This window comes from Phycodurus eques, chromosome 12, assembly GCF_024500275.1.
Source record: "Phycodurus eques isolate BA_2022a chromosome 12, UOR_Pequ_1.1, whole genome shotgun sequence".
Lineage (NCBI taxonomy): Eukaryota > Metazoa > Chordata > Actinopteri > Syngnathiformes > Syngnathidae > Phycodurus > Phycodurus eques.
Window position 1 is genome coordinate 4875421 of NC_084536.1, and position 25722 is coordinate 4901142.

General features: G+C 42.2%; 1 protein-coding gene across 1 annotated transcript in view; it reads left to right on the top strand.

Moving 5' to 3' along the window:
- Positions 1-25722, top strand: part of LOC133410850 (contactin-associated protein-like 5) — a 152712-nt gene that overhangs the window by 74518 nt on the left and 52472 nt on the right. Inside the window, exons 8-11 of the mRNA XM_061692422.1 lie at positions 9676-9949; positions 10113-10256; positions 11410-11563; positions 25306-25412. Of these exons, the coding sequence (XP_061548406.1) occupies positions 9676-9949; positions 10113-10256; positions 11410-11563; positions 25306-25412 (679 nt within the window). The remainder of the gene's footprint in view (positions 1-9675; positions 9950-10112; positions 10257-11409; positions 11564-25305; positions 25413-25722) is intronic.

The window sequence follows — 25722 nt, forward strand, 5'->3', positions numbered from 1 at the left end:
ATTCAAGATTTATGAACAAAACATATTTATTGTTTGAGGTACTTAAAACATTTATATTGATCAACCTGAATACTTTCACATAAACACATTACCCAAACATATATTTTTGATATAACAGGAACATTTTTGGACTTAAGGAATTTTGGGAAGAAAATTGGAAGGAGGGACCAGTAAAGAGCCCATCATTTCCAACGTGATGGCACGATTTGGAGGGTCCGAAAATCAGACAGTAACGACCGTGCAAACCCTCACATAGCATCTCGCCCAAGCCAATCCCTGGCCTTTAAAGTGTGATTGGGGCATTAAAAGTCCTTTGCTGACAACAAGAGTAGGGAGGCGGAGAGAGAGAGCAGCTGCAATGATGGGAGCTATAATGGAATTTCAATGGGACAATCTCCCTGAGGTTGATGGAGGGGAATCTCATTGCGAGTCAAGGAGCTGTGATTGCTCTGCTCTACTCTGCACTGCCCTGCGGGCGCCGATAAGTCCTCGGCCCACTCCAATGCCGCCGGTCGCCCGTCCCGGACATGACGCCTGCACTGTGCAGGATACAACCCCGGTTTAAATTTAACTCATTTGGCTCCATGGACGATAAATGAAGTCATTTTTGTCAGTTCTTGAGGGATTTTAGAGTCACTTCTGTAAGGTTTTTCATGTAATTGTCTGCGGTTTTATCAATGTCATTCAAATGACCTTTTTTGGACACACTAGTTAGAAAACAACCTTGATGCTACTTGTCAAGTATGTGTATGTAAACTTATGTAGTTTTTGTAAACTTAATTATATACAATTCAGCAAAATGTATTAAAATGGAGCAGGGGGTGCGATATGCGGTCTGAATGCTTCACATGCACACATCAGCACACTAACTGCCAAGTGTAATTCAGCAGCTTTGTCATTAAGTTCTGCCTCCATGAGTGAAAATACAATTTTATGAATACTGAGGGAGTGACAGTAGCAGATTCATGCAAGCGTCATTCACTTGCAGTCTGGACGCAGCGGGCGAACAGCTCCTGCTCTGACTGCAGCTGCGAGGGAGTCTCCAAAAGTCTCTAATAACGCCAGAAAAAGTTGCTAGATTTGCCGCTAATCTCTTTTTTGCAAAACATTTGCTGGGGAGGTGGTCTTAATTGTAGTAAAATATCAAATGGAAAAAAAAGGTTGCTAAATTGGCAACAGTGTAATAAGCACACGTTGCCATCAGCTAGCTGCACGCCTCGTCATTATGGTTAGGGTTACTTGCCTTTGGCACACACATTGTTGATAAGCAGTGGCGCATATGCACAGGAGCAAACGTCAAAACTTGCTGGTTTCAGCGGGGGAAATAAAAGGGTGAAAAGTGCCCAAAAATTCCGGATCAGGAGTGTCAAACTCCTCCCTGACAGTACCCACCCTACTTGGAGTCCTGTACAGGGTCCTGGAGAACAGTCCTGATAGGGACTCCCTTGTTCTGCTGGGGGGCTTCAATGCTCATGTAGGCAATGACAATGAGACCTGGAATTGGAAAGAACAGCCCCCCTGAATAGAACCCAAGCGGTGTTCTGTTATTGGACTTTGCTCTTCACGGATTGTCCATAATGAACACTATGTTCAGACGTAGAGATGTCCATACGTGCACTTGGCACCAGGACACCCTAGGTCACAGTTCAATACTTGACTTTGTGGTCTTATCATCAGACTTCCGCCTGCATGTCTTCGACACCCAGTTGACGACAGGGGTGCAACTGTCAACTGTCCAACTGATGGTGTGTTGGCTCAGATACTAGTCACGTTTGGCAGACTCGAATGTATTGTGCGGGTCCCCTGTCAAAAGGAGTTTCAACTCTCACCTCCAGCAGAACTTCGACCACGTCCCAAATGGGACATGTTCTGTGCCTTAATTGTTGAAGCAGCCGACTGGAGCTGTGGCTGTAAGGTGGTCAATGCCTGGCATAGCGGCAATCCCCGAACCCAGGGACACCGGAGGTGAGGGATGCCATCAAGCAGAAAAAGGAGCCCTATCGGGCCTTTTTGGCCAGTGGGACTCCAGAGGCAGCTGATGGGTACCAGCAGGCAGAGCAGAATGTAGCATTGGTGAGCGCTAAGGTAAAAGCTCAGGCATGGAATGAGTTTGGTGAGGCCTGGAGAACACTTTCTTGATGGCTTCGAAGAATTTCATGTCTATTATCCAACGTCTTAAGAGGGGTAGCAGTTCACCATCAACACTGTCCATAGTGTGTATGGGGAGCTGGTGACCTCAACTTGAGACATTAAAAGGAGGTGGGGAGAGTTTCCCTTCGAAGACTTCTTCAAGTCCACTGACACACCTTTCTATGAGGAAGCAGCGACTGGGCACGAGGGCACACCTGGGGTGATGGTCTCCAGAGGTGGGAAGCAACGAAGTACTTGTACCTCGTTACTGTTTTTAGTACCGTATTTTCGCGACCATATGGCGCACCGTATTAAAAGGGGCAGTCTCAGTTACGGGGTCTATTTCTGTATTTAACACATACATAAGGCGCACCATATTATTGGGCGCAGGCATGGTAAAACATACGCTATCTTAAAACATACGCTAGCATACATGAACGAAGATAAACCAAAACAGGAAGTGTAGGTACTCACATTGGTCCACGAGTGAGTACGGAAGGCTAATAAAGAGTCGAGATTTTGCTACATTTTGCAGTTCCTGGTTTATTGAAGTAAGAATCAAACATAAAATGTGCTACCAAAGATACACAACGTTCGGGCCGTGCTGCACTATGTGATTTGTAGGCTTTCTTTCATTGGCTTCACATTACACCCTTTGAAAAGATATTGAGACACGCTTACGTATACCCAGCATGCTTTACTGTAGTTGCAATGATCACATTTGTCAGTTATCAGTGTCTCTTTCATGTGTTTTGTACAGAAATGGTGTAATAGGTAAAGTTGTGTTATTTCTAATACAGTTAGATTATTGCTACTTTTGGTGGTGGTAAATGTGCCACCCTCCTTACAATGTTACTTTAATTCATGCGACTAGGTCTTTAGCACCTGAGTCTAACACATATGTTTGACAGTTTGAAAAGTAGGTGTCGCTGAAAATTCCACAATGCAGAGCCTGCCTTTATATATTCAAGCATGTTGAAAGGGCCGATTCCATACTTAATTATCAAATGTTTCCACGGGCCGGATGTAATGGCGTAGTGCAGGGGTGTCAAACTCAAATTCACGGTGGGCCAAAATAAAAAAATGGGACATCACGGGCCAAACTCAATATTTAATGAAAAATCACTGGGAAGTGCATGTTTCCCTTCTCTGCAGAAATGTAGCGTTAAAGTTTATCATATCACAACAAACTTAAATTTTGTTTCAACACTGAATCTGGAATAAACTTCTTTTCCTTTCGGCTTGTCCCTTTAGGGGTCGCCACAGCGCGTGATCCTTTTCCATGTAAGCTTATCTCCTGCATCCTCCTCTCAAACACCAACTGCCCTCATGTCTTCACTCACAACATCCATCAACCTTCTCTTTGGTCTTCCTCTAGCTCTCTTGCCTGGGAGCTCCATCCTCATCATCCTTCTGCCAATATACTCACTATTTCTCCTCTGGACGTGTCCAAACCATCAAACTCTGCTCTCTCTAACTTTGTCTCCAAAACATCGAACCTTGGCTGTCCCTCTGATGAGCTCATTTCTAATTTTATCCAACCTGGTCACTCCGAGAACGAACCTCATCATCTTAATTTTATCCAACCTGGTCACTCCGAGAGCGAACCTCATCATCTTAATTTCCGCCACCTCCAGCTCTGCTTCCTGTTGTCTCTAATTCGTACATCATGGCTGGCCTCACCACTGTTTTATAAACTTTGCCCTTCATCCAAGCAGAGACTCTTCTGTCACATAACACACCCGACACCTTCCTCCACCCGTTCCAACCTGCTTGGACCCGTTTCTTCACTTCCTGACCACACTCACCATTGCTCTGGATGGTTGACCCCAAGTATTTAAAGTCCTCCACCCTTGCTATCTCTTCTCCCTGGAGCCTCGCTCTTCCCCCACGACCCCTCTCATTCATGCACATATATTCTGTTTTACTTTGTCTAATCTTCATTCCTCTGCTTTCCAGTGCAGGCCTCCATCTTTCTAACTGTTCCTCCACCTGCTCCCTGCTTTCACTGCAGATCACAATGTCATCTGCAAACATCATGGCCCATGAGGACTCCAGTCTAACCTCATCTCTCAGCCTATCCATCACCACTGCAAACAGGAAGGGGCTGATCCCTGATGCAGTCCCACCTCCACCTTAAATTCGTCTGTCACACCTACAGCGCACCTCACCGCTGTTCTGCTGCCCTCGTACATGTCCTGTATTATTCGAACACACTTCTCTGCCACTCCAGACTTCCGTATGCAGTACCACAGTTCCTCTCTGGGTACTCTGTCATAGGCTTTCTCTAGATCGACAAAGACACAATGTAGCTCCTTCTGACCTCTGTACTTTTCCATCAACATCCTCAAGGCAAATAATGCATCTGTGGTACTCTTTCTAGGCATGAAACCAGACTGTTGCTCGCAAATACTCACTTCTGTCCTGAGTCTAGCCTCCACAACTATTTCCCATAACTTAATTGTGTGGCTCATCAACTTTATTCCTCTATAGTTCCCACAGCTCTCTTAAGAATGGGCACCAGCACACTTTTCCTCCATTCCTCAGGCATCTTCTCATGCGCTAGAATTCTATTGAACAAGCTGGTCAAAAATTCCACAGCCACCTCTCCTAGATGCTTCCATACCTCCACAGGAATGTCATCGTCCAACTTGCCATACATGTCATCATATGCCTCTTGTTTGGCCTTTGCCACCTCTACATTTGCCCTGTGTCGCATCTCAATGTATTGCTTTTGCCTCTCAGTGTCCCACTTCTTCTTAGCTAACCTTTTTCCTTGTATGATTTCTTGTACTGTGAGGTTCCACCATCAAGTCTCCTTCTCTCCTTTCCTGCCAGAAGATACACCAAGTACTCTCCTGCCTGCCTCTCTGATCACCCTGGCTGCAGTGGTCCAGTCTTCTGGAAGCTCCTCCTGTCTCACCTCTTCCCGATAAGCTGCACAACACTCGTCCTGTCTCAGCTTCCACCACATGGTTCTCTGCTCTGCCTTTGTCTTCCTAATCTTCCTCCCCACCACCAGAGTCATCTTCCACACCACCATTCTATGATGTCTAGCCACACTCTCCCCTTCCACAACCTTAGAGTCGGTAACCTCCTTCAGATTACATCGTCTGCACAAGATGTAATCCACCTGCGTGCTTCTACCTCCGCTCTTGGAGGTCACCCTATGTTCCCGCCTCTTCTGGAAAAAAGTGTTCACTCCAGCCATTTGCATCCTTTTTGCAAAGTCTAACACCATCTGTCCCTCCAAGTTCCTGGATGCCGGACTTACCCATCACTTCTTCATCACCCCTATTTCATTCACCAACATGTCCATTACAATCTGCACCAATCACGACTCTCTCTCTGTCTGGGATGCTCAGAATTACTTCGTCTAGCTCCTTCCAGAATTTCTCTTTCACGGCTAGGTCACATCCTACCTATAGCATAGCATAGCCACTAATCACATTATACATAACACCCTCAATTTCAAGTTTCAGCCTCATCACTCGATCTGATACTCTTTTCACCTCCAAGACATTCTTACCCAACTCTTCTTTTAAAATAACCCCAACTCCATTTCTCTTCCCATCTACACCATGGTAAAATAATTTAAAGCCTGCCCCTAAACTTCTAGCCTTACTGCCTTTCCACCTGGTCTCCCGGACACACAATATATCAACCTTTCTCTAATCATCATGTCAACCAACTCCAGAGATTTTCCTGTCATAGTCCCAACATTAAAATTCCCCACATTCAGTTCTAGGCTCTGTGCTTTCCTCTTCTCTTTCTGCCGAAGAACTCACTTTCCACCTTTTCTTCTTCTACGACTTCGGCTGAATCGACTTCGACTGAATCTGGAATAAACAAACTTTAATATTATAAACACATGAGAAATAAAATTTGCGGTAAAATACATCAATGGTATTTGTTTGTTGTTTTGTATTTAAATAGATAACATGAATTCTTCTGTCTCTCTATCTTCTATTTATCTATCTCCAACTATCTTTCTTTTTTATGTCAATCTTTTTTCAAAGGCCAACAACAAAACAACCCCAAAAAATAGGAATGTCCTTCAATAAAAAGCCAAACTTCAAACTATTAACAGTCCCTGCCTAGGAGTTGATAAAGGGCATAAAAAAAAATTAAAAAAACATTAATTCAATTGTGTTATATTCTTTGTTACAGCCACGTTGCTCTGCACACGACAAACAGGTCTGTCTTTTACTTTAGTGAACAGATAATCTGCCTCCCACCTGTCTTGGAAGTTAACTGTTTTCCATCTTTTGTTTAGCCGCTTTAGGGAAGGGGAAGTGTAAATTTGCCCGAGGAGACTGGTAGCACAGTTGCTAACGATAGCAAAAGAAAGGGAAGGTCTAGACTGATGGGCCAACGAATTCTGGGATTTGTAATATTAGTGGCGCATGTGCTATATAGTGGCAGGCCAGCTCTAATACACATTTGATATAGTCTTGCCGGCCAAATATAATTACATTGTGGGCCAAAATTGGCCTCCGGGCCTGAGTTTGGCATATATGGCGTAGTGGGTCAGATGTGGCCTGCGGGCCGGGAGTTTGGCACATATGTTCTGGATCCTTGGGGTATTTTGACCAAAGCATGTTATTAAGACAAGTGGGAACTGTTTGAAATTGGGAATACAAAAGCATAACATGTCTCTTTAAGAATTACCTGCCGAGGCTCACTTGAACTGTTGCCAACCAAAATAGCACCAACAGAGGCATGTAAACAGTGTCTCAGATTAAATGTTTTATATTATTCCAAAAATGTGTTTGTACAAGTGAATGGCCCTCACAAAAACCTAATGCCTCCCTATTTTCCCCTTAAAGAAACTAAACAGATACAGTAAATGTAATGTTCTAAGTTCATACAGTAGATGTTATTGTTCATACACAGTCATTAAAGAGTCTTCTGATGAGCCCTACAACCGTAACAGCAGCAGGCAAGGAAAGATTATTTCAGTTGAATCTAAGTGTGGAGACTTCCCCCGTGTTGTAAACGACTTCCCTGAACAGATGATCTCACATTATGTGGTGATGGCTTCTTTAATGACGATTACCGTTTCGGCAGACTGATGTAGTGTTATGTCTGACCATGTTTATGCTGTGGGGAACTACGTGACATTTACAGTATATCTCTCCCAGTTTGACTAATTTCTTGACGTTTCTCTACATTATACAAAGAATGTGTTGTGTTGTACAAATAAAGGCCTCTTCCCTAATTGACGCATTCCCCAATGTGCAGTTGAGTCAAGGCCTGTCGTGGTCCTACTATTTACTGTTATACTATGTCAGCATGGCCGCTTATTTAAATATTGATCGTGGTTGCATCAGACTTAAGTCTTGTGTTGTTCTTGGTCTTTAAGATACACCTGAATTTGTAAATATTACAATAAATGGTTATTTTGTTTTTGTTCTGTTCTCTTTGGTTTGGTAAGGTTGGCAATTTCATGTGTCGGTCAAGTTTCCTAGTTTCCTGGGGGTTTTTGTTGTTGTTTTTCGCCCTATCTTGGAGGATATTGATTTTTGGCTCCAATTAGCACCTCCTGGGAATGACGGGGGTGTTGTAGATGTGAAAGGCTGGCCTGGACAGACCGTCTTCCAAAATTATCCGGAGGTGTGAAAGCTTTAAAAGAGATGGTGTTTCAAAGACGCGATCAGAGTTGAATTACCAATACCAATTAACTCAGCCTCATAGAATAGAGTACAAGAGCTGGGTCAAAAAGTCTACTTTTACAAAGAAAATGCTCAGTCTTGATGGACAATTATAAAGAATTATTCATAAAGCTCTTTAATTTGATTTTACTCTATTATCTACCACTCCAGAACCTTGGGAAATTAGTTAATACGTGTAGCTCAGACCCTTTCATCTATGTTTGGTAGCTACAAAAATTTCCTGGTGGAAAAAACACCACATTATGAGGCTAACAAATGTTTACATCAGCAGATTTTGCCTTGTTTCCTTTAAAAACATACATTTTAAGTTCATATTTATGGTTAACTGCGATGCAAACGTCGATTAACATGCTGACTAGCTGGCTAGTCAATGTTGTTGCTTGAAAGATATCCTAAACAAAGAAAAAAAACATTGACCTTGCTTAATATTTTAGAGGTTCCCATTATTTGCATTTTGTTCAATATTAACTTCACTTTTTGGTGTGTTTCTTTTGGAACCAGTAAAGTAAAATCAGTAGGTCATTTTACTTGGGGTGGGGGGGGGGGAGGAAACCATCCATCCATTTCCTGTTCCGCTTATCCTCACAATGGTCGCGGGCATACTGGAGCCAATCCCAGCTATCTTCGGGCGAGAGGCGGAGTATACCCTGAACTGGTCGCCAGCCAATCGCAGGGCACATAGAAACAAACAACCATTTGCGCTCACGTTCACACCTATGACAATTCAGAGTTGCCAATTAACCTACCACGCATGTTTTTGATGTGGGAGGAAACCGGAATGCCGGGAGAAAACCCACACAGGAATGGGAAGAACATGCAAACTCCACACAGGCGAGAACAGGATTTGAATCCGGGTCCTCAGAACTGTGAGGCAGATGTGCTAGCCAGTCGGTCACCATGCCCCCGAAAAAAGGAAACATTGACTTTATTTTTTTTCTACAATTATATTATGTAAACCACATAATAACATTTCTTGTTGTATTTATCTTGCATAATCTCAGTAAATGGAATTGCTTTACAAGAATAGATTAAAGTTTGACATTTATTTAGTTTGCGTTTCCGTTTGAATGGTCAACATAAACATATTTCGGTTACAGCAGAAGGGAAAAAGAAAATAATGTTATGAAAATTATATATAAAATCTGAATGATCTGTTATTTTGAGAGATTTGTTAAGAGGTAGTATATCGATGGTGAGACAGACTACCTTGCTACTGCTTCTATTCACATGTGCAGTAGCATGTGCTGAACGGGCAGTGTATCGTCCATGTATCTGACTGACATCCTAAATGGGAAAAGGAACAGTCAACAAAAAAGTTTTAGATTTATGATGTTTTAAAGCTGCCATAATTTTGCATCAGTCGCACAACTTCAAGCGATGAAATGAATAGAGTTCAATTATTTCAGTCCGGGTGAAAGTAAGACATGTATCCAGCTGACTTCACAAAAGGGAATAATAACATTCCACAAAAAGTCTTAGATTTATGATCTTTTAAAGTTGTCCTATTTTGCATCCAAGGCAGACAACTGTCTGCTGATGCATTGCAACAGTTGGAGTTTAATTATTTGTTGGGTGAGAGAAATCCAACTGACTTCCCAAATGGGAATACAACTATTCCACAAAAATTCTCAGATTTATGATGTTTTAAATATGTCAGGTGTTGTATCAAAGCCTTAGAAGCTGATGCATTGAAACAGTTTGAGTTTAATTATTTCGGTCTGGGTGAGAGAGAGGTTTCACTCGCGGTTCTGTAGCCATATGCTCCGTGCCCGAGCATGTCAACTTGATTTCCATACAAATAGAATTCAATCTCACGTGAGACATGCTCTCCTAAAAAGAGGTGTAAATTGGAGCCTGTGTCACACTCTAGGGCAACGTGACCTTCTCGTGCTCGCAGCCCCAGCTGGCGGCTTGTACCTTCCTGAGCTCCAACAGCAGCTTCCTGACACTTCCGTCAACAGTGGCGGGGGCGTCTGCCACGGGGGGCTTCTCCGCCCGCTTCCACTTCCGCACGTGGAATGCCGAGGGGCGGCTGCTGTCTGCGCCACTTGGCCCGAGCCCCCAGAGAGTGCAGATACACATCCACAACGGCCGGCTGCAGCTGACCCTGCACACCTCCGGGCCTAAGTCTGAGGTCTCTCCAGGTGAGCGGAAAGGTGACACGCAAACAGAATTTAATCAGCTTGTAAAAGAGTGCCGTGGAAACAACATCAATTGCTGTATACTCGTCGCCGCCTTGAGCAGCATATCGAGTGGAAAGACAGAACAAATAACTCTTTGGTTGCCATTTCGTTGGTTCTCCTGCAGATTACACAGTCAATGATGGATTGTGGCATTCTGTGAGTCTGGAGACAAGCAATTTCCTCATTCGTCTGACGGTGGATAGCGAGCCGCCGTCTGAGATCGAACTGTCGGCGGCTCTGGATTCGAGAGGCAGATTTTACTTTGGAGGTTGGTGTGTATGAATCTTTTCTCCCCCTCATAGACCTTTTCAAATTGTTTGTAAACAATAGGCTAAATTCTTCCGAGTGGCAGAATGTGAGTGATGCCACTGACCTGAACTGTAAACGATGAAAAAAACTTGTTTGGCGTTGAACCACACCATCAAATACTCCTAAAAGGTTTAGTTTTTTTCCGATATCCTTAAAAAAAAAGACATTCAAAAGTAATCCATTAGAAACTGTGGGTGAAGAGGATCAATCGAGTGGATGTCATACATAGTTAGTACATAGTGTACATGTACATAGTACATAAAAGATCACAAGACTGCTAAATGGCAAAACAAGTGGACCCAAGGTAAGTAGAGGACTAAAAGCAATCCTTTAGCAGTTTATTTGAATGGAACAAACCGTTTTAGCACAAAAAGTTAAACTAGAAAGGAAGGAGAACTTCTCAGCAGGTGACTGTGGTAGAAGGCAGGCTGATTAGGAAATAACTGGCAGATGGATTAGCACTGGTGCAGCATGTAGCATAAACTGAGAAAGACACACACACACACACAAAAAAAAAATATATATATATATATATATATATATAATATATATATATTATATATATATATATATATATATATATATATATATATATATATTAAATCACTGGAGATGAAGTGGGATGGAAACACATGGAAGCACTACGAAACTTGGAAAACTTTTCTGGCAGAGTAGTGAGTCTGAGACAGGCTTTTCCGGAGGAGTTGATGAGTGGTAATCGGAATCTGGTGTACCCTGCTGCAGCTCTGTGACTGGTCAGCCACACTCCCTGCGACACGCTAACACTGCAGAAAGAAAGAAAAAAGCACAGCACAACAAGACCGGACTATGACCAAAACTTAACATGCAAATTATCGGCACTGCTTGCATAACATTTTCTTTTTGGCTGACACGTCACACATTCCATGGTAGAGAAGAAAGCTAAAATTATCATTCAAGCAATTTATAATGTTTTCTCAATTGTTTTGCCTTGGTCAAATGACATTGTATTTTTATTTATTTTTTTAGTAGTGAAAGGCTCCATCTTCTGCCAATTTCGTGTGATGTCATGGTGAAAAGGTCTATAGCAGTAGTAAAACTCAAAAGACATACACGGTGTCATTTCCTTCCAGGCTGTCCTGTTGCTGACTGTCCGTCTCCAGGCTTCCAGGGCTGCATGCAGCTCATCTCCATCAACGGTCAGCCGATGAACCTCAGTCATGTGCAGCAAGGCATGCTGGGAAACTTTAACCACCTTAACTTCGACACGTGCGCCATCACAGACAGGTAGACTCTCGTTTTGATGTTGTGTTATATAAAATGTGTAAAATAATGGCCTTCATTCTTATTGACGCCAGGTGCGTTGTTCACTCAAAATAAACACCACACCCCGAATTTCTTCTCTCTGTAAATCAGGGATTCAGACAACAGTGAAATCTAAGAATTTCTGACCTGCTATCTGTGGATTAGGGAACATTGCATCATATTGCCCAAGACAAATTCTTCAAAGCCCAACCCTCTCAACTGTGTAGTGAATTGCTTTGAATTGACCTGTCACAGTTGATCTGAATTTGATTAATAATATCTTTTCCAACTTTTCCGGTGTTTCAGTGTTTTGCACTTTGGTCCTTCACCACACCCGACTCGTGTAACCAATAGAGTTAAGAGATTTGCTTTCAAACTATTCTGAACACTTTAGATTGGTTATTAATTTGTAAAAAAAAAAATACTAATAATAAATAACAGATCACGAGGGGACTGAATAATAGGACCATCCATCCATCCATTTTCAACATCGCTTATCCTCACTAGGGTCCCAAATTTGCTGTGGCCTATCCCAGCTGACTTCGGGCGAGAGGCAGGGCACACCCTGAAATGGTTGCCAGCCAATCACACGGCACATATAGACAAACAAGCATTCACAGTCACATTCACACCCAAGGACAATTTAGAGTCTTCGATTAACCAAGCATGCATGGTGGAATGAGAGAGGAAACTGGAGCACCTGGAGAAAACCCACGCAGGCACAGAGGGAACATGAAAACTCCATACAGGAAGGCCAGATTTGAATCCCAGACCTCAGAACTGTGAGCCGGCTGTTCCGACCAGTCATTCACCATGCCACCTCCAAAAGGATCAGTTAGTGAAAAAATAAGAAATTGACCAAATTTGGACATTTTTCCACCCGGCAGTAATGAAATACAATTTAGCTTGTAAATGTAGGTCAGTGCTTCTCATAAAGTTTATACGAGCAGAGAAGGTCTTGCTGGTCCTTATCTCTCCCCACCAGTGAATAAAAAATGCCCATGGTGTGAAAATAACTGGATTTTAACAAATGGAAAACACATGATCCAAGATGGCAGCAAAAGTGTGCCGAGTGCTGTTTGGAAGTCTACTGGTGAGACACTCCCCGATGGCGGCGGCAAGCGCAGTGACAGGAACATCCAATTAAGTGGCAACAAAAGCGGGTGACAGTCTTCCCTGGCAGAGGTCTATGCTAACGAGCTTGCTACTTGCTGCCCGGCGTGCAGTGCGCCATCCCTCATTAGATAACTCAGCTGCAGGGCTGCTGAAACAGGTGCGACGGGCCGACCACCTTCGTGAAGGTCCGGATGTGACTGCGAGTATTGGTAGCTGCTGTTTTTTCTCCTCGTTAACTCCCTGGGGAATGTCGCTCCTTTCCAGTTTCTTGCCTTTGGACACGGTGACTACCAACAGATACTAAATATACGCATACTTTTTTAAATCCCTTTTTTCTGTCAGCAATACCTTTGATTTACTGAGACATTTGAATACAAGGTTTCAAAATAATGAGCCCATTAAAAATGAGAAATGTATTGCTTTATATTCAGTTGGGTTCAGAGTAATGGCAGCGTGCTTGAAAATGGCTAAAGCTATTTAAAAATATATACATATGAGAATATTACAGTTGCATACAACAATTGTAATTTATAATGTTTTACAGTGGGTACGGAAAATATTCAGACCCCCTTAAATGTTTTACTCTTTGTTATATTGCAGCCATTTGCTCAAATCATTAAAATTATTTTGTTTCCAGATTAATGTACACACAGCAACCCATATTGACAGAATAAAAACCAGAATTGTTGAAATTTTTGCAGATTTATTAAAAATGAAAAACTGAAATATCATACAGCCATAAGTATTCAGACCCTTTGCTCAGTATTTAGTAGAAGCACCCTTTTGAGCTAATACAGCCATGAGTCTTTTTGGGAATGATCCAACAAGTTTTTCACACCTGGATTTGGGGATTTCATCTGCCATTCCTCCTCACAGATCCTCTCCAGTTCTGTCAGGTTGGATGGTGAACATTGATGGGCAGCCATTTTCAGGTCTTTCCAGAGATGCTCAATTGGGTTTAAGTCAGGGCCCTGGCTGGGCCATTCAAAAACAGTCACTGAATTGTTCTGAAGCCACGCCTTCGGTATTTTAGCTGTGTGCTTAGGGTCATTGTCATTTTTGAAAGTGAACCTTCGGCCCAGTCTGAGGTTCTGAGCACTCTGGAGAAGGTTCTTGTCCAGGATATCCCTGTACTTGGCCGCATTCATCTTTTCTTCGATTGCAACCAGTCTCCCTGTCCCTGCAGCTGAAGAACACACCCACAGCATGATGCTGCCACCACCATGCTTCACTGTTTGGACTGTATTGGACAGGTGATGAGCAGTGCCTGGTTTTCTCCACACATGCCACTTAGAATTAAGGCCAACAATTTCTATCTTGGTCTCATCAGACCAGATAATCTTATTCCTCACCATCTTGGAGTCCTTCAGGTGTTTTTTAGCAAACTCCATGTGGGCTTTCATGTGTCTTGCACTGAGGAGAGGCTTCCGTCGGGCCACTCTGCCACTGGTGGAGGGCTGCAGTGATGGTTGACTTTCTGGAACTTTCTCCCATCTCCCGACAGCATCCCTGGAGCACAGCCACAGTGATCTTTGGCTTCTTCTTTACCTCTCTCACCAAGGCTCTTCTCCCCCAATTCCTCAGTTTGGCCGGACGGGAAGCTCTAGGAAAGGTTCTGGTTGACCCAAACGTCTTCCATTTCAGGATTACGGAGGCCACTGTGCTCTTAAGAACCTTAAGTGCAGCAGAATTGTTTTTGTAACCTTGGCCAGATCTGTGCCTTACCACAATTCTTTCTCTGAGCTCTTCAGGCAGTTCCTTTGACCTTTTGATTCTCATTTGCTCTGGCATGCACTGTGTGCTGTAAGGTCTTATATAGACAGGGGTGTGGCTTTCCTAATCAAGTCCAATCAGTATAATCAAACACAGCTGGACTCCAATGAAGGTGTAGAACCATCTCAAGGATGATCAGAAGAAATGGACAGCACCCGAGTTAAATATATGAGTGTCACAGCAAAGGTTCTGAATACTTATGGCTGTGTAATATTTCAATTTTTCTTTTTTAATAAATCTTTAAAAAACACGTAGCATTAATCAAGCCTGGCTGCTAATGTAATGTAATGCTAATATTTCTGCAACTGATACGATATCCTTTGTTAATCAATATATATATTATATATATTATTATATTATAATATTTGTTTTATTTATTTCCTTACATACAAATGCATTGAGAATAACAGAAATAAATGTGTTATTCTTTTACACAACATAAAGTAAAATAAATGTCAAGCTATTAAAAAACTAGCAGTCCTTGCATTTTCTTCACTACTGTAGAAACTGAATAAAGCTTGAAAGATTTGGTTTTCCTGTGAATCAATCAACTAATATTTTGTTTCAGTCATTCATTCATTTTCCATACCGCTTATCCTCACTAGGGTTGCAGGCTTGCTGGAGCCTATTCCAGATGACTCTGGGCGAGAAGCGGGTTCCACCCTGAACTGGTCAGCCAGCCAATTGGATGGTGCATATAAACAAACAACCATTGGCACTCACATTCACACCGAAGGGCAATTTAGAGTCTTCAATTAAGTATATATACATCAGCATACTTGACAAGGTCATGTTGCCTTACGCTAAAGAGGAAATGCGCCCTGAAATGGGTCTTTCAACAAGACAGCAGTACAAATTCACCATTTTGTAATGCATCCATCTTAATTATTGAAAAGTATTGCTATTATCAGGGATACGGCCATGTACTTACGGTACTAGGTCACAGATCAATACCAAATGATGCCAACAAGATTAACCGTATTGAGTGAACAGCCCAATACCCAAAATCCAATATAGAACGAGTGAGGTGACATCAAAAATGCTGTTTCTGAAACCCAAAAAGGAAGCAGAATTATGGAACGAAAAGCAGTTTACAAATGCCAGAAGTTGGTCGACCAGTTTACAGTTTACAGAAGCAGAAACTAAAAATTTTAGTTACGTGATTCACAGGAATGCAGCAATGATTGATTGATTGATTGATTCAATGAATTAACAAATTCTTTATTTCGAACGTGAAAAAGTAACAGAACAAAACAAGTTTTGAAAAAAAAGTTAAATAAACATTAATCAAGTATAGTCACTGATGTTGTAGTGGTACACTCACCTGACTTTGGTGCAGGCAGCATGGGTTCAGTTCCCACTCAGTGACGGTGTGAATGTGAGTGTGAATGGTTGTATGTGTCTATGTGCCCTGCGACTGACTGGCGACCAGTTCAGCGTGTAGTCCTCCTTTCGCCTAAAGTCAGCTGGGATAGGCTCCAGCACCCCGTGACCCTGAACAGGATAAGAAGTGTTGCGAATGAATGGATGGATTAATCAAGCATTTAAACATTTTTCAGGTTAGACACTAAATCCTAAAAAAAAAAAAAAAAAAAAAAGCATGCCAATGTAATAAAATATGGCAACCTTTTATCTGGAAAGAAATTTCATACATTTTGATATAATTTTCTGCCTCACAGTTCTGAGGACCAGGGTTCAAATCCCAGCCCCGCCTGTGTAGAGTTTCCATGTTCACCCCATCCCTGCGTGGGTTTTCTCCGGGTACTCCAGTTTCCTCTCACATCCCAAAAACATGTATGGTAGGTTGATTGAAGACTCTAAATTGCCCACAGGCGTGAATGTGAGTGTGAATGGTTGTTTGTTTATATGTGCCCTGCGATTGGCTGGCGACTAGTTCAGGGTGTACACTGCCTCTCGCCTGAAAAAACATTTCTGTAGGGCCCAACGTATGTGTTGTTGGTTTTTTGGCAGTTAAAATTTGAAATGGTGGCAGGTGTGTGTCGACTCCCATATATTATTTTTTTATTTTTTTTAAATTTGATGTTCATGCTCTGATTTTTTTTTTAAAAATAATCAGAAGTTACTCACAAGTTACTCTTTACTTGAGTAGTTTTTTCATTGAATACTTTCTTAGTCTTACTCAAGTAAATATTTGGATGTTGTATTTGTGTCCTGCGATTGGCTGGCGACCAGTTCAGGGTGTACCCTGCCTCTCGCCGGAAAATAGCTGGGATAGGCTCCAGCTCGCCCGCGACCCTAGTGAGGATAAGCGGTACAGAAAATGGATGGATGGATGTTGATTTGGAATAGAATGTGCAGTGTTCCAAATGATGTGCCTGTATGGAAATAAAAAAGGATTTGGAGCTTTACTCACTTTTTTTTTTTTTAACACACAGCAGTTACTCTGAACACCACTGTAGGTGGGAGATGCACAGTATATTTTATCCTAAAAGGAGGTACTCAATAACAATAAATGTGTGCTGTCTAACGATTGAAAAGTGAGGAAATAATCAGATTTAATCACGGCAAGCGGACACGGACGCTTTTGCAATGTTTATGGCCCATTATGCGCTAAGAATGCGAGGGCCAAAAGCAGCACTTAACATAAATAACTATTGTGTATTCCTCCATTAAGTCTTATTTTTAGCTACAGTTGAGGCCACCTGTGGTGCCTGACTGCACTGCAGGTGTTCCTAATATTTAGGTGACCTTATTCAGCTACATGAGGGGTTCAAAACATTAGAAACAACTGTCAGCAGGATGCAGTGCAGTTCTACCCAGCTATAACGTAATATGCAACTTTGGAAAAGATTAGGAGACTACTGCAAAATCAGTTTTTGAGTTTGTTGGTATATGTGGGTGAAAAATGAGCATTTTTGTTTTTTTCTATAAAGTACTGAAAACATGGCACCCAAATTCCAAATAAAAATATTGTCATTTAGAACAGTGTTCCGCAACCTTTTTTGCAACACGGACTGGTTTAGAGTAAGCATTTTTTTTTCATGGACCGGCTGTCAAAGTGTGGCATATATATATACACAGCAAAAAGAAATTAACATGACCGGCTTAAAAACGAATGTTAAATGCATGACAAATACAACTCATCATAATGGATAAAAGAAGCTTTCTTTTTCTTTGAGGTGGTAGGCGCTTCTTCTGGCTCCTCAGGTGGCCTTTTTTCTTTTGAAAAGAAGCTCACCAAAGACGTTTGTTTTTTACTCATTTTTGCTAGTTTGCGGACTTATTTTTAGTAACGTATCACGTAACCGACGTGCAGTTTAGTGTTGTTTCGTTCGCGAGCGTTTCGTTCAAAATAATGAATCTTTTCAGTGACCGTAATGAACTGAATCAGTTTATGAAATGATAGGTTCTTTGAGCTTGGCCGCCATGAGCGAGTCGGCTGGGAGCGGAAACGGAACTGCTACAGCGTTCTGTGAAGTCTTGACGTGTCAACACGCAGCTGTTGCAGCGGAGAAAATCCGGTCATTTTTCAAAGTAGAACACGTTTGACACACAAAAACTATCCATTTTTTTCCATCCATTTTCTGAGCCGCTACTCCTCACTAGGGTCACGGGCGTGCTGGAGCCTATCCCAGCTGTCATCGGGCAGGAGGCGAGGTACTCCCTGAACTGGTTGCCAGCCAATGGCAGGGCACATAGAAACAAACAACCATTCGCACTCACAGTCATGCCAACGGGCAATTTAGAGTCTCCAATTAATGCATGTTTTTTTGGGGGGGGATGTGGGAGGAAACCGAAGTGCCCAGAGAAAACCCACGCAGGCACGGGGAGAACATGCAAACTCCACACGGGCAATATTTGTCATAGTGATCCTAGGAGCTGAATCACCCGGGCCAAACAGGTCCCAGGTAAGGGCCCAGACAAAGCACAACACAGAAAACTTCTGTGATGAACAAAAACAATTGAAGACGTTTTCCATCGCCCAGAAACAGGTTACCAGGGTCCCCCCTGGACCCAGACCTGGAGTTGGGGCTCAATTGTGAGCGCATAGTGGCGAGTCCTGCACCCATGGGGCCCGGCCGGGCACAGCTCAAAGAGGTAATGTGGGTCGCTCTTCCCATTGACGCCCAGCCTGTGGGAGGGGCCAATGAGGTCAGACCCATGTAGCGCTGGGTGGCGGCTGATCCCCGGTTCAGAAGCTGGCTTTAGGGACGTGGAATGTCACCTCTTTAGCAGGGAAGCCCGAGCTAGTATATGAGGTTGAGAACTTCCAACTTGACCTAATAGGGCCTGACTCGACACACAGTTTGGGCTCTGGTAGCAGCCCTCTTGAGAAGGGTTAAACTCCATTTCACACTGGAGTTGCCTCCAATAAGAGGCATCGAGCAGGTGTAGGCATACTTATTGCCCCCAGTGCCTGTAGGTTGGGGCTGATCGCAGTGGACAAGAGGGTGGCCTCCCTCTGCTTTCAGGTACTGACTGTTGTTTGTGCCTATGCAACAAATAGTAGCTCAGTGTACCCATGCTTTTTGGAATCCTTGGAGGTGGTGCAGGAAAACTTCTGCTGGTGACTTGTGTTGGGGGACTTTAATGCTCATATGGACAATGACAGTGAGACCTGTAAGGGTGTGATTGCAATTCTGTCAAACAACAACGAGCATCCCAGCAAACATAACGGGACCAGAAAAACAATATTCAGCGTAATTATGTCGATCCATGTTAAAACGCCATGTTAAAATTTTATTTCCTTTGTTGCACATAAGTTATTAATCATTTGTGTTGCCTATTAGATTTTTTTTTTTTTTTTTAATTATTGAAACAGTCAGACGGTGAGAGAGTGAAGTCATTTTTTTGGTTATGTTTTACTCACTAAGTACACTAAACAGATGTTTGTTGCCTTCATTGTGATCAACAATGCATGCTGGGTATTGCAGGGAACAGCAGACTCGATCCATCTGTCTCCCAAGACAACGACAGAAATAGCTTCTAATTAAGCTGCAATTGGATAGCTGTGTCGTACTGTATCTGACGCCTCACTCAGCGGAAAGCGGGTGAAACTGTTTGAAATTACAGATGCCTGCTTTAAAAACGAAAGATGGTGTCAATCAAGAAGATGCATGACTAAGTATTTTTGCTAAAATCGAATAAGTGGCTAGTGTGGTGTCAAGGTGAGAGGAATTCTTTTAACAAGCCTCAGCCTTTTACCAGAACTGGACAAGGACATCGTGTGAATTATTGTGCTTTTGCTGGCTGAGATCCAAAGCAGAGAATAAAAAATTATAGTCAGCAGGGATCCCGTGGACTTGGTGTCAGGGCCAGCACAAGTAAACAAAGAATGAAGTTCATGCTCAGGAGAACAAATGAACTGAACATTCATTCATTCATTTTCCATACCGCTTCTCCTCACTAGGGTTGCGGGCGTTCTGGAGCCTGTCCCAGCTATCTTCGGGCAAGAGGCGGGGTACACCCTGAACTGGTCGCCAGCCAATCGCAGGGTACATATGAAAAAGACAACCATGCACATTCACATTCACACCTACGGGCAATTTAGAGTACATAACCTACCATGCATGTTTTTGGGGATGTGGGAGGAAACTGGAGTTAATTAGTTAGTTAGAGCTCTCAGTGCCATGAGGCACACATAGGCCGCAACTGCGGTTTCTGTAATCGGTAGGTTTTTACGGGCGCAGGTGATTGGCCTACTGCCCAACCCCAGGACCTGGTATTCCTACGTGGTCTCCCATCAAAGTACTAACCAGGACCAACCCTGCTTAGCTTTCAAGACCAGATGAGATGAGGGATTATCAAGGTACCAAATGGGGGGAAACTGGAGTACCAGGAGAAAGCCCATGCAGGCAGAGGGAGAACGTGCAAACTCCACAGGCGAGGCTGGATTTGAACCTGTGTCCTCAGAACTGTGAGGCAGTCGTCCACTGTTCCACTGAGCCGAACAGTAATAAATAAGTCTTATTATTTCAATAACAACTACAAGAATTCCTAATGAATTTCTAAATGAACCAATGACATATTGGAATAGATTTATTTTTAGTCTGGTTTATCATTTTCTCATAGGTGCTGATGTGCTGAAACCTGTGGAGATCGATTGAATGCTAACATGTTAACAGATCATATACTGACCTTTAGGAAGATAGCGACCAGATAACAGAAAGATCGATATGTATTTTACATCATGCCCTTTAGTGAGTATAGAACCACTAAGATAGATTGTAACATTTCAATTTGGAAAACATCAACCCGATAAACTGCTTTCACGGGCTCACCTTTCATTTCCAGTAGGAACATTAGCAGTGTTTTGGGGGGAGATTTCCTCAGTTACATAAAATGTTTAAAACTATAAATTGTTTTTGTTGAATGATAATTTAAGATGGAAGCCAGTTTAACATTATCCGTTAGTTTGTTTATTTGGACTAGTTATAGTTCAGCCAAAAGTTGAATGTAGTGGCTAAAAGGCAAAAGTTGAATGTAGTGGCTAAAAGGCATATTCTGGATTGTATGGGAACATATAAAACATTAAATTTTTATTGATAGCTATTTACAAAGATGGGTATTGTGTGATTTTGTCCAGATTTACAAAACGTAAATAGAAAATACTGACGTGTGAGACATGGCATTTAAAGATAAGGCCCAAATTTGAGGAAATTAGGTAATTTACAAAGAGTTTAAGAAGCAGAATCATCTTTATTTTCCAAGTATGTCCAAAAAACACACAAGGAATTTGTCTCCAGTAGTTGGAGCCGCTCTAGTACGACAACAGACAGTCAATTGACAGAGAACACTTTTGAGACATAAAGACATTGAGAAAAACAGTCACTGAGCAATAAAGGGTTGCTAGTTATCTGGTAATGCCGGTACAATTTTTAAAATTATTTTTATTTTATTTTTTATTTTTTTTTGACAATTGTGCAAAAAGATGCAGAGTCCTCTAGTACTTAGAGCAGTTCGAATTGCTAATCTCGCAATAGTCCGGTGCAATGACCATTGTGCAAAGGGCGCCGAGACTTCAAGGAGTGTATGCGGTTTAAAGTGACGAGTAGTTGTGCCACATGAATTAATTAATTGATAATCTGGGACAATGTTGATTGTGCAAATGTTGCAGATACTCCTCAGTCAGTGTGCAAGTGGTGCAGATGCTACTCTGGCATGAGTGGCCAGTATTGATCAACAACAGATATGCACATAGTGGAGCGTGGCGAGACTACTACAGTGAGTACACGAGTAGTATATAATTGGCCCGACTGAAATGTGACAACAAACTCAGACAAAATAAATTGGCGGGATGTTGCAATGGAATTGTAAGTTAGCTGTTTAAGAGGTTGATTGCAAGAGGGAAGAAGCTGTTGGAATGTTGCTAGTTCTAATTTGCATTATGTTTGAATCATCACAGCATATCATAGGCATCCCCAAATAGCATGTGACTATATCTCCCTTACTGGCTTTATGCAGCATAAAATGAGAGGTCAAAGCAACCTTCAGTTTCTGACACCAAAGTTGCCGAGCCCATGTTAACTTATTAGACACTGTATGAATGAACGAGTGATCCACTGCATCCTCAAAATATCTAGCCATCCATTTTCTATAATTTATCCTGTTCAGGGTTGCACGTAGCTGGAATTTATCCCAGCTGGCTATAGGTGAAAGGAAGACTAAACCCTGGACTGGGCACATATACAGTACAGTGGAGGCAGAGAACCAATGAAACTCATATTCATACTGTCACTGAGGCCACTGAGGTCACTGTCACGAAAGTCAAGTGGGAAAACCATTGCATCATCAAAATGGATATGTTGAAAAAAAACAAAACAGATTTTTTTTTTAATTATGATTCATTGTCAAGAACTTTTCAAGAAACATGTTTTTGTGATCTACCTTATTAATGTGAGTAGATCTAAGAGTGTTCACAAGAATTGCTGACATTTTAACAGTCATTGCACAACATATGGATCAGAACTGTAATTACTTTGGATGATGTGATATGCTCTGAACTTTGCATTCTACCATATGTCAAGTGTGAACTTTAACCTGCACTGTACTTGATCAACTGTTTAATCTGGATATGACATTGTATTCTATTGAATTATGAAGCAAGTATTTATAAGGCATAAAACGCAACAATAATGATAATCTGTTCTAGTATGTGTCTGTATTACAATTAACTACTACTACTACTACTACTACTACTACTACCGTTAACTGCACATGTAATGTTTTAAGGCACATTCACATTCAGAAACATTCACAGTGGTTATATATGTGTCAAGTTAACCACTGTGACAAAGCTAAATACAAATAAAATAATCTAAAACTACTCACCCTTTGAAGATCCCTAACAGAGATATACAGTAATTGAGAGTAATGGACAGTAAAAGGACATGTTAATGCGAGTCGTTATTCATTCATCTTTTTACGTTAGCATCTGTTTAGTAAATGTAATAATTAACTTGCAACTGTTAATTGTAAAATGTTTACACACTCAGTTTTAACTTGAATGATTAAGGCATAATCCGGCAGTGAGTCAGTCATCCATCCATTTTCCGTATCACTTATCCTAACTAGGGTCACGGGCGTGCTGGAGCCTATTCCAGCTATATTTGGGTGAAAAGGCGCGATACACCCTGAACTGGTCGCCAGCCAATCGCAGGGCACACATTGACAAGCAACCATTGGCACTCACATTCACACTCTCGGACAATTTGGAATCTTCAATTAACCTACTGTGCATGTTTTTGGGATGTGGAAGGACACCGGAGTACCCGGAGAAAACCCACGCAGGCACGGGAAGAACATGCAAACTCCACACAGGCGAGCCCGGATTTGAACCCGGGTCCTCAGAACTATGAGGCAGTTGTGCTAACCAGTCAACAACCGTGCCGCCCTAATTTTTTCCAACATTATGAATTATCACAAGTGTAAAAAGACGTTACCACTGTTAAAAATAAATGTATAAACAACACTCAGGGCTCTATAGTCGTATAGCGCGAAACGTGCGCCAGACCGCAAATGGTGCTAATCTTGATATCATGCCAGGACAAGGCTCACTGCACGTGTTTGCCTATTCTGTCAGACGAGTCTGCCAAACTGGCTGGTGTTGGCGCAGCGGAGGGGTGTTCTTTGGCCGCCATGTGACATTTTGGTAACTCAAGGGTCTATTTTCAGTGATGCATCTTCATTTTCGTGCAAGCGCATGACTCGCTTGCACACTGGCAGACCTGTCTGTGCCAAGCTGGGCGCTGGGTGTGCACTTGGAGGTGCACTTGGTGGAGTGATATGGTGTCAGAAAGTCCGTCTAAACCTAGACCTGCTAATACCACGGTCTAAGTTGTGGTGTGGGGATCTAACGTGATATTGGTGAATCTGAATTGCGTACATGAAGACAGGCAGACACACGAGTCCTCGAACGTGTGTGGTGGATGAGAGACTTATTTCTATAGCAGGCATAGAAACCTCTTAATCACTGTAGCAATCAATTTGTTGAATGCATTATTAATATTATCATATACATATATTAGGGCTGCACAATTAATAAAATTGTAATTGTTATCGAGATTTCTGCTGCCACGATTAAATTATATATATATATAAAACTACACACAAGTTTAACTAGGAGATTTTTATACTTTTTAGCCACATTGGCTAAAAGGTTTCATGAGGGTTTTTTTTTTTTTTTCAATAGACCTTAATTCCTATATAACAGGTAGCTACAAATGGCGGGCATTGTCAGACAGCCATTTTTTTCTCACATACGCCACTGCCACAGACGGTCAATACTCAGCATTCTAGAAAGCTACCTTGTTGAAGTGTGGCTCCCTTGCAGTAAATTAAGTCACGTTTAAGCATTCACATATTTCATCCATCCATCCATTTTCCGGAACGCTAATCCTCACTCGGGTCGCAGCCGTGCTGGAGCCTATCCCAGCTGACTCTGGGTGAGAGGTGGGGTACACCCTGAACTGGTCGCCAGCCAATCACAGGGAACATATAAACAAACAACCATTCGCATTCACGTTCACAACTACGGACAATTTAGAGTCTTCAATTAACCTACCATGCATGTTTTGGGGATGTGGGAGGAAACTGGAGTACCCGGAGAAACCCACGCAGGCACGGGAAAGACATGCAAACTCCACACAGGCAAGGCCAGATTTGAACCTGGGTCCCCAAAACTGTAGGCAGATGTGCTAACCAGTCGTCCACCGTGCCGCCCATAATATTTCTATGGGCAAAAGATTTTTGAAACAAATCTAGGTCTCCCTATGTGTATTCTATTTTTGGGCTGGAAAATATCACATTACTTTGTACTTTTCTTTTTTTACTTACCGGTAAGTACATTTATATTGTTTTTTTTGCAGTACAAGTGTCAGTACTTTTACTTAAGTCCTGAAAAACTGTACTTTTGACACCTCTGCATGCGAGACCGTCATTGCGCCTCACTTCAAGGAAATGAATGAATAAGCCACTTTGATTGGCGGCAAATGAAGTCGGCAGTGTTCAAATCCACCAGCGCAGACAGCCACTTTTATTAAATACACTGGCTGTGCACATCTTCAAGATTACGACAACCCGGTCTAACCCACCCGCTCGCAGAGAAGCTGTATGCCTGATTTGTGCTCATCAGGAAGATGGAGCCCTCGGTCTTAACTCTAATGGCATAGGTGCTGTAGTGTGTAACTTCCTGCATTTATTCGTTTTCTACTCCAAACGGGCCTTGTTGAGGTTTTGAATTAATCCTTTGGCGACTGTAGAGTCGTATATTTTAACTTTGCTCAAATTCCGAATTGTTTTAGTTTACTGGTGCACATGAGCAGAGGGTTACCAAAAATGGCCAATCTGTTGGTGGTGGTTTTGTTGTGTTGCAGGTGTGTTCCCAACAAGTGCGAGCATGGCGGCCTCTGCTCACAGACGTGGAGTACCTTCTCCTGCGACTGCTCTGGAACAGGATACTCGGGAGCGACCTGTCATGACTGTAAGTGTTAACTTTCTTTTACCGTTATTACCGCCTTTGTCGCTGCCTGCTCAGACCACCAGCACTTTTCACAAAGGTATAAGAACAGTTAGGCCAATTGCTTTGCTTTGTTGCTTTTTTAGACGTGACAGATGGGTTTGACATCAAAAGATGAATAGGAGACATAAGATCACCATTGCAGCTTTTAGGACCATTTATTTATATCTGCATAACATAGAAAAATAGCATTATTTTCAACAAAACACAACATTTATAGGTGAGTAAAGTTAATGGGACAGACTTAAACAATAGAATAAATACAACCCCAATT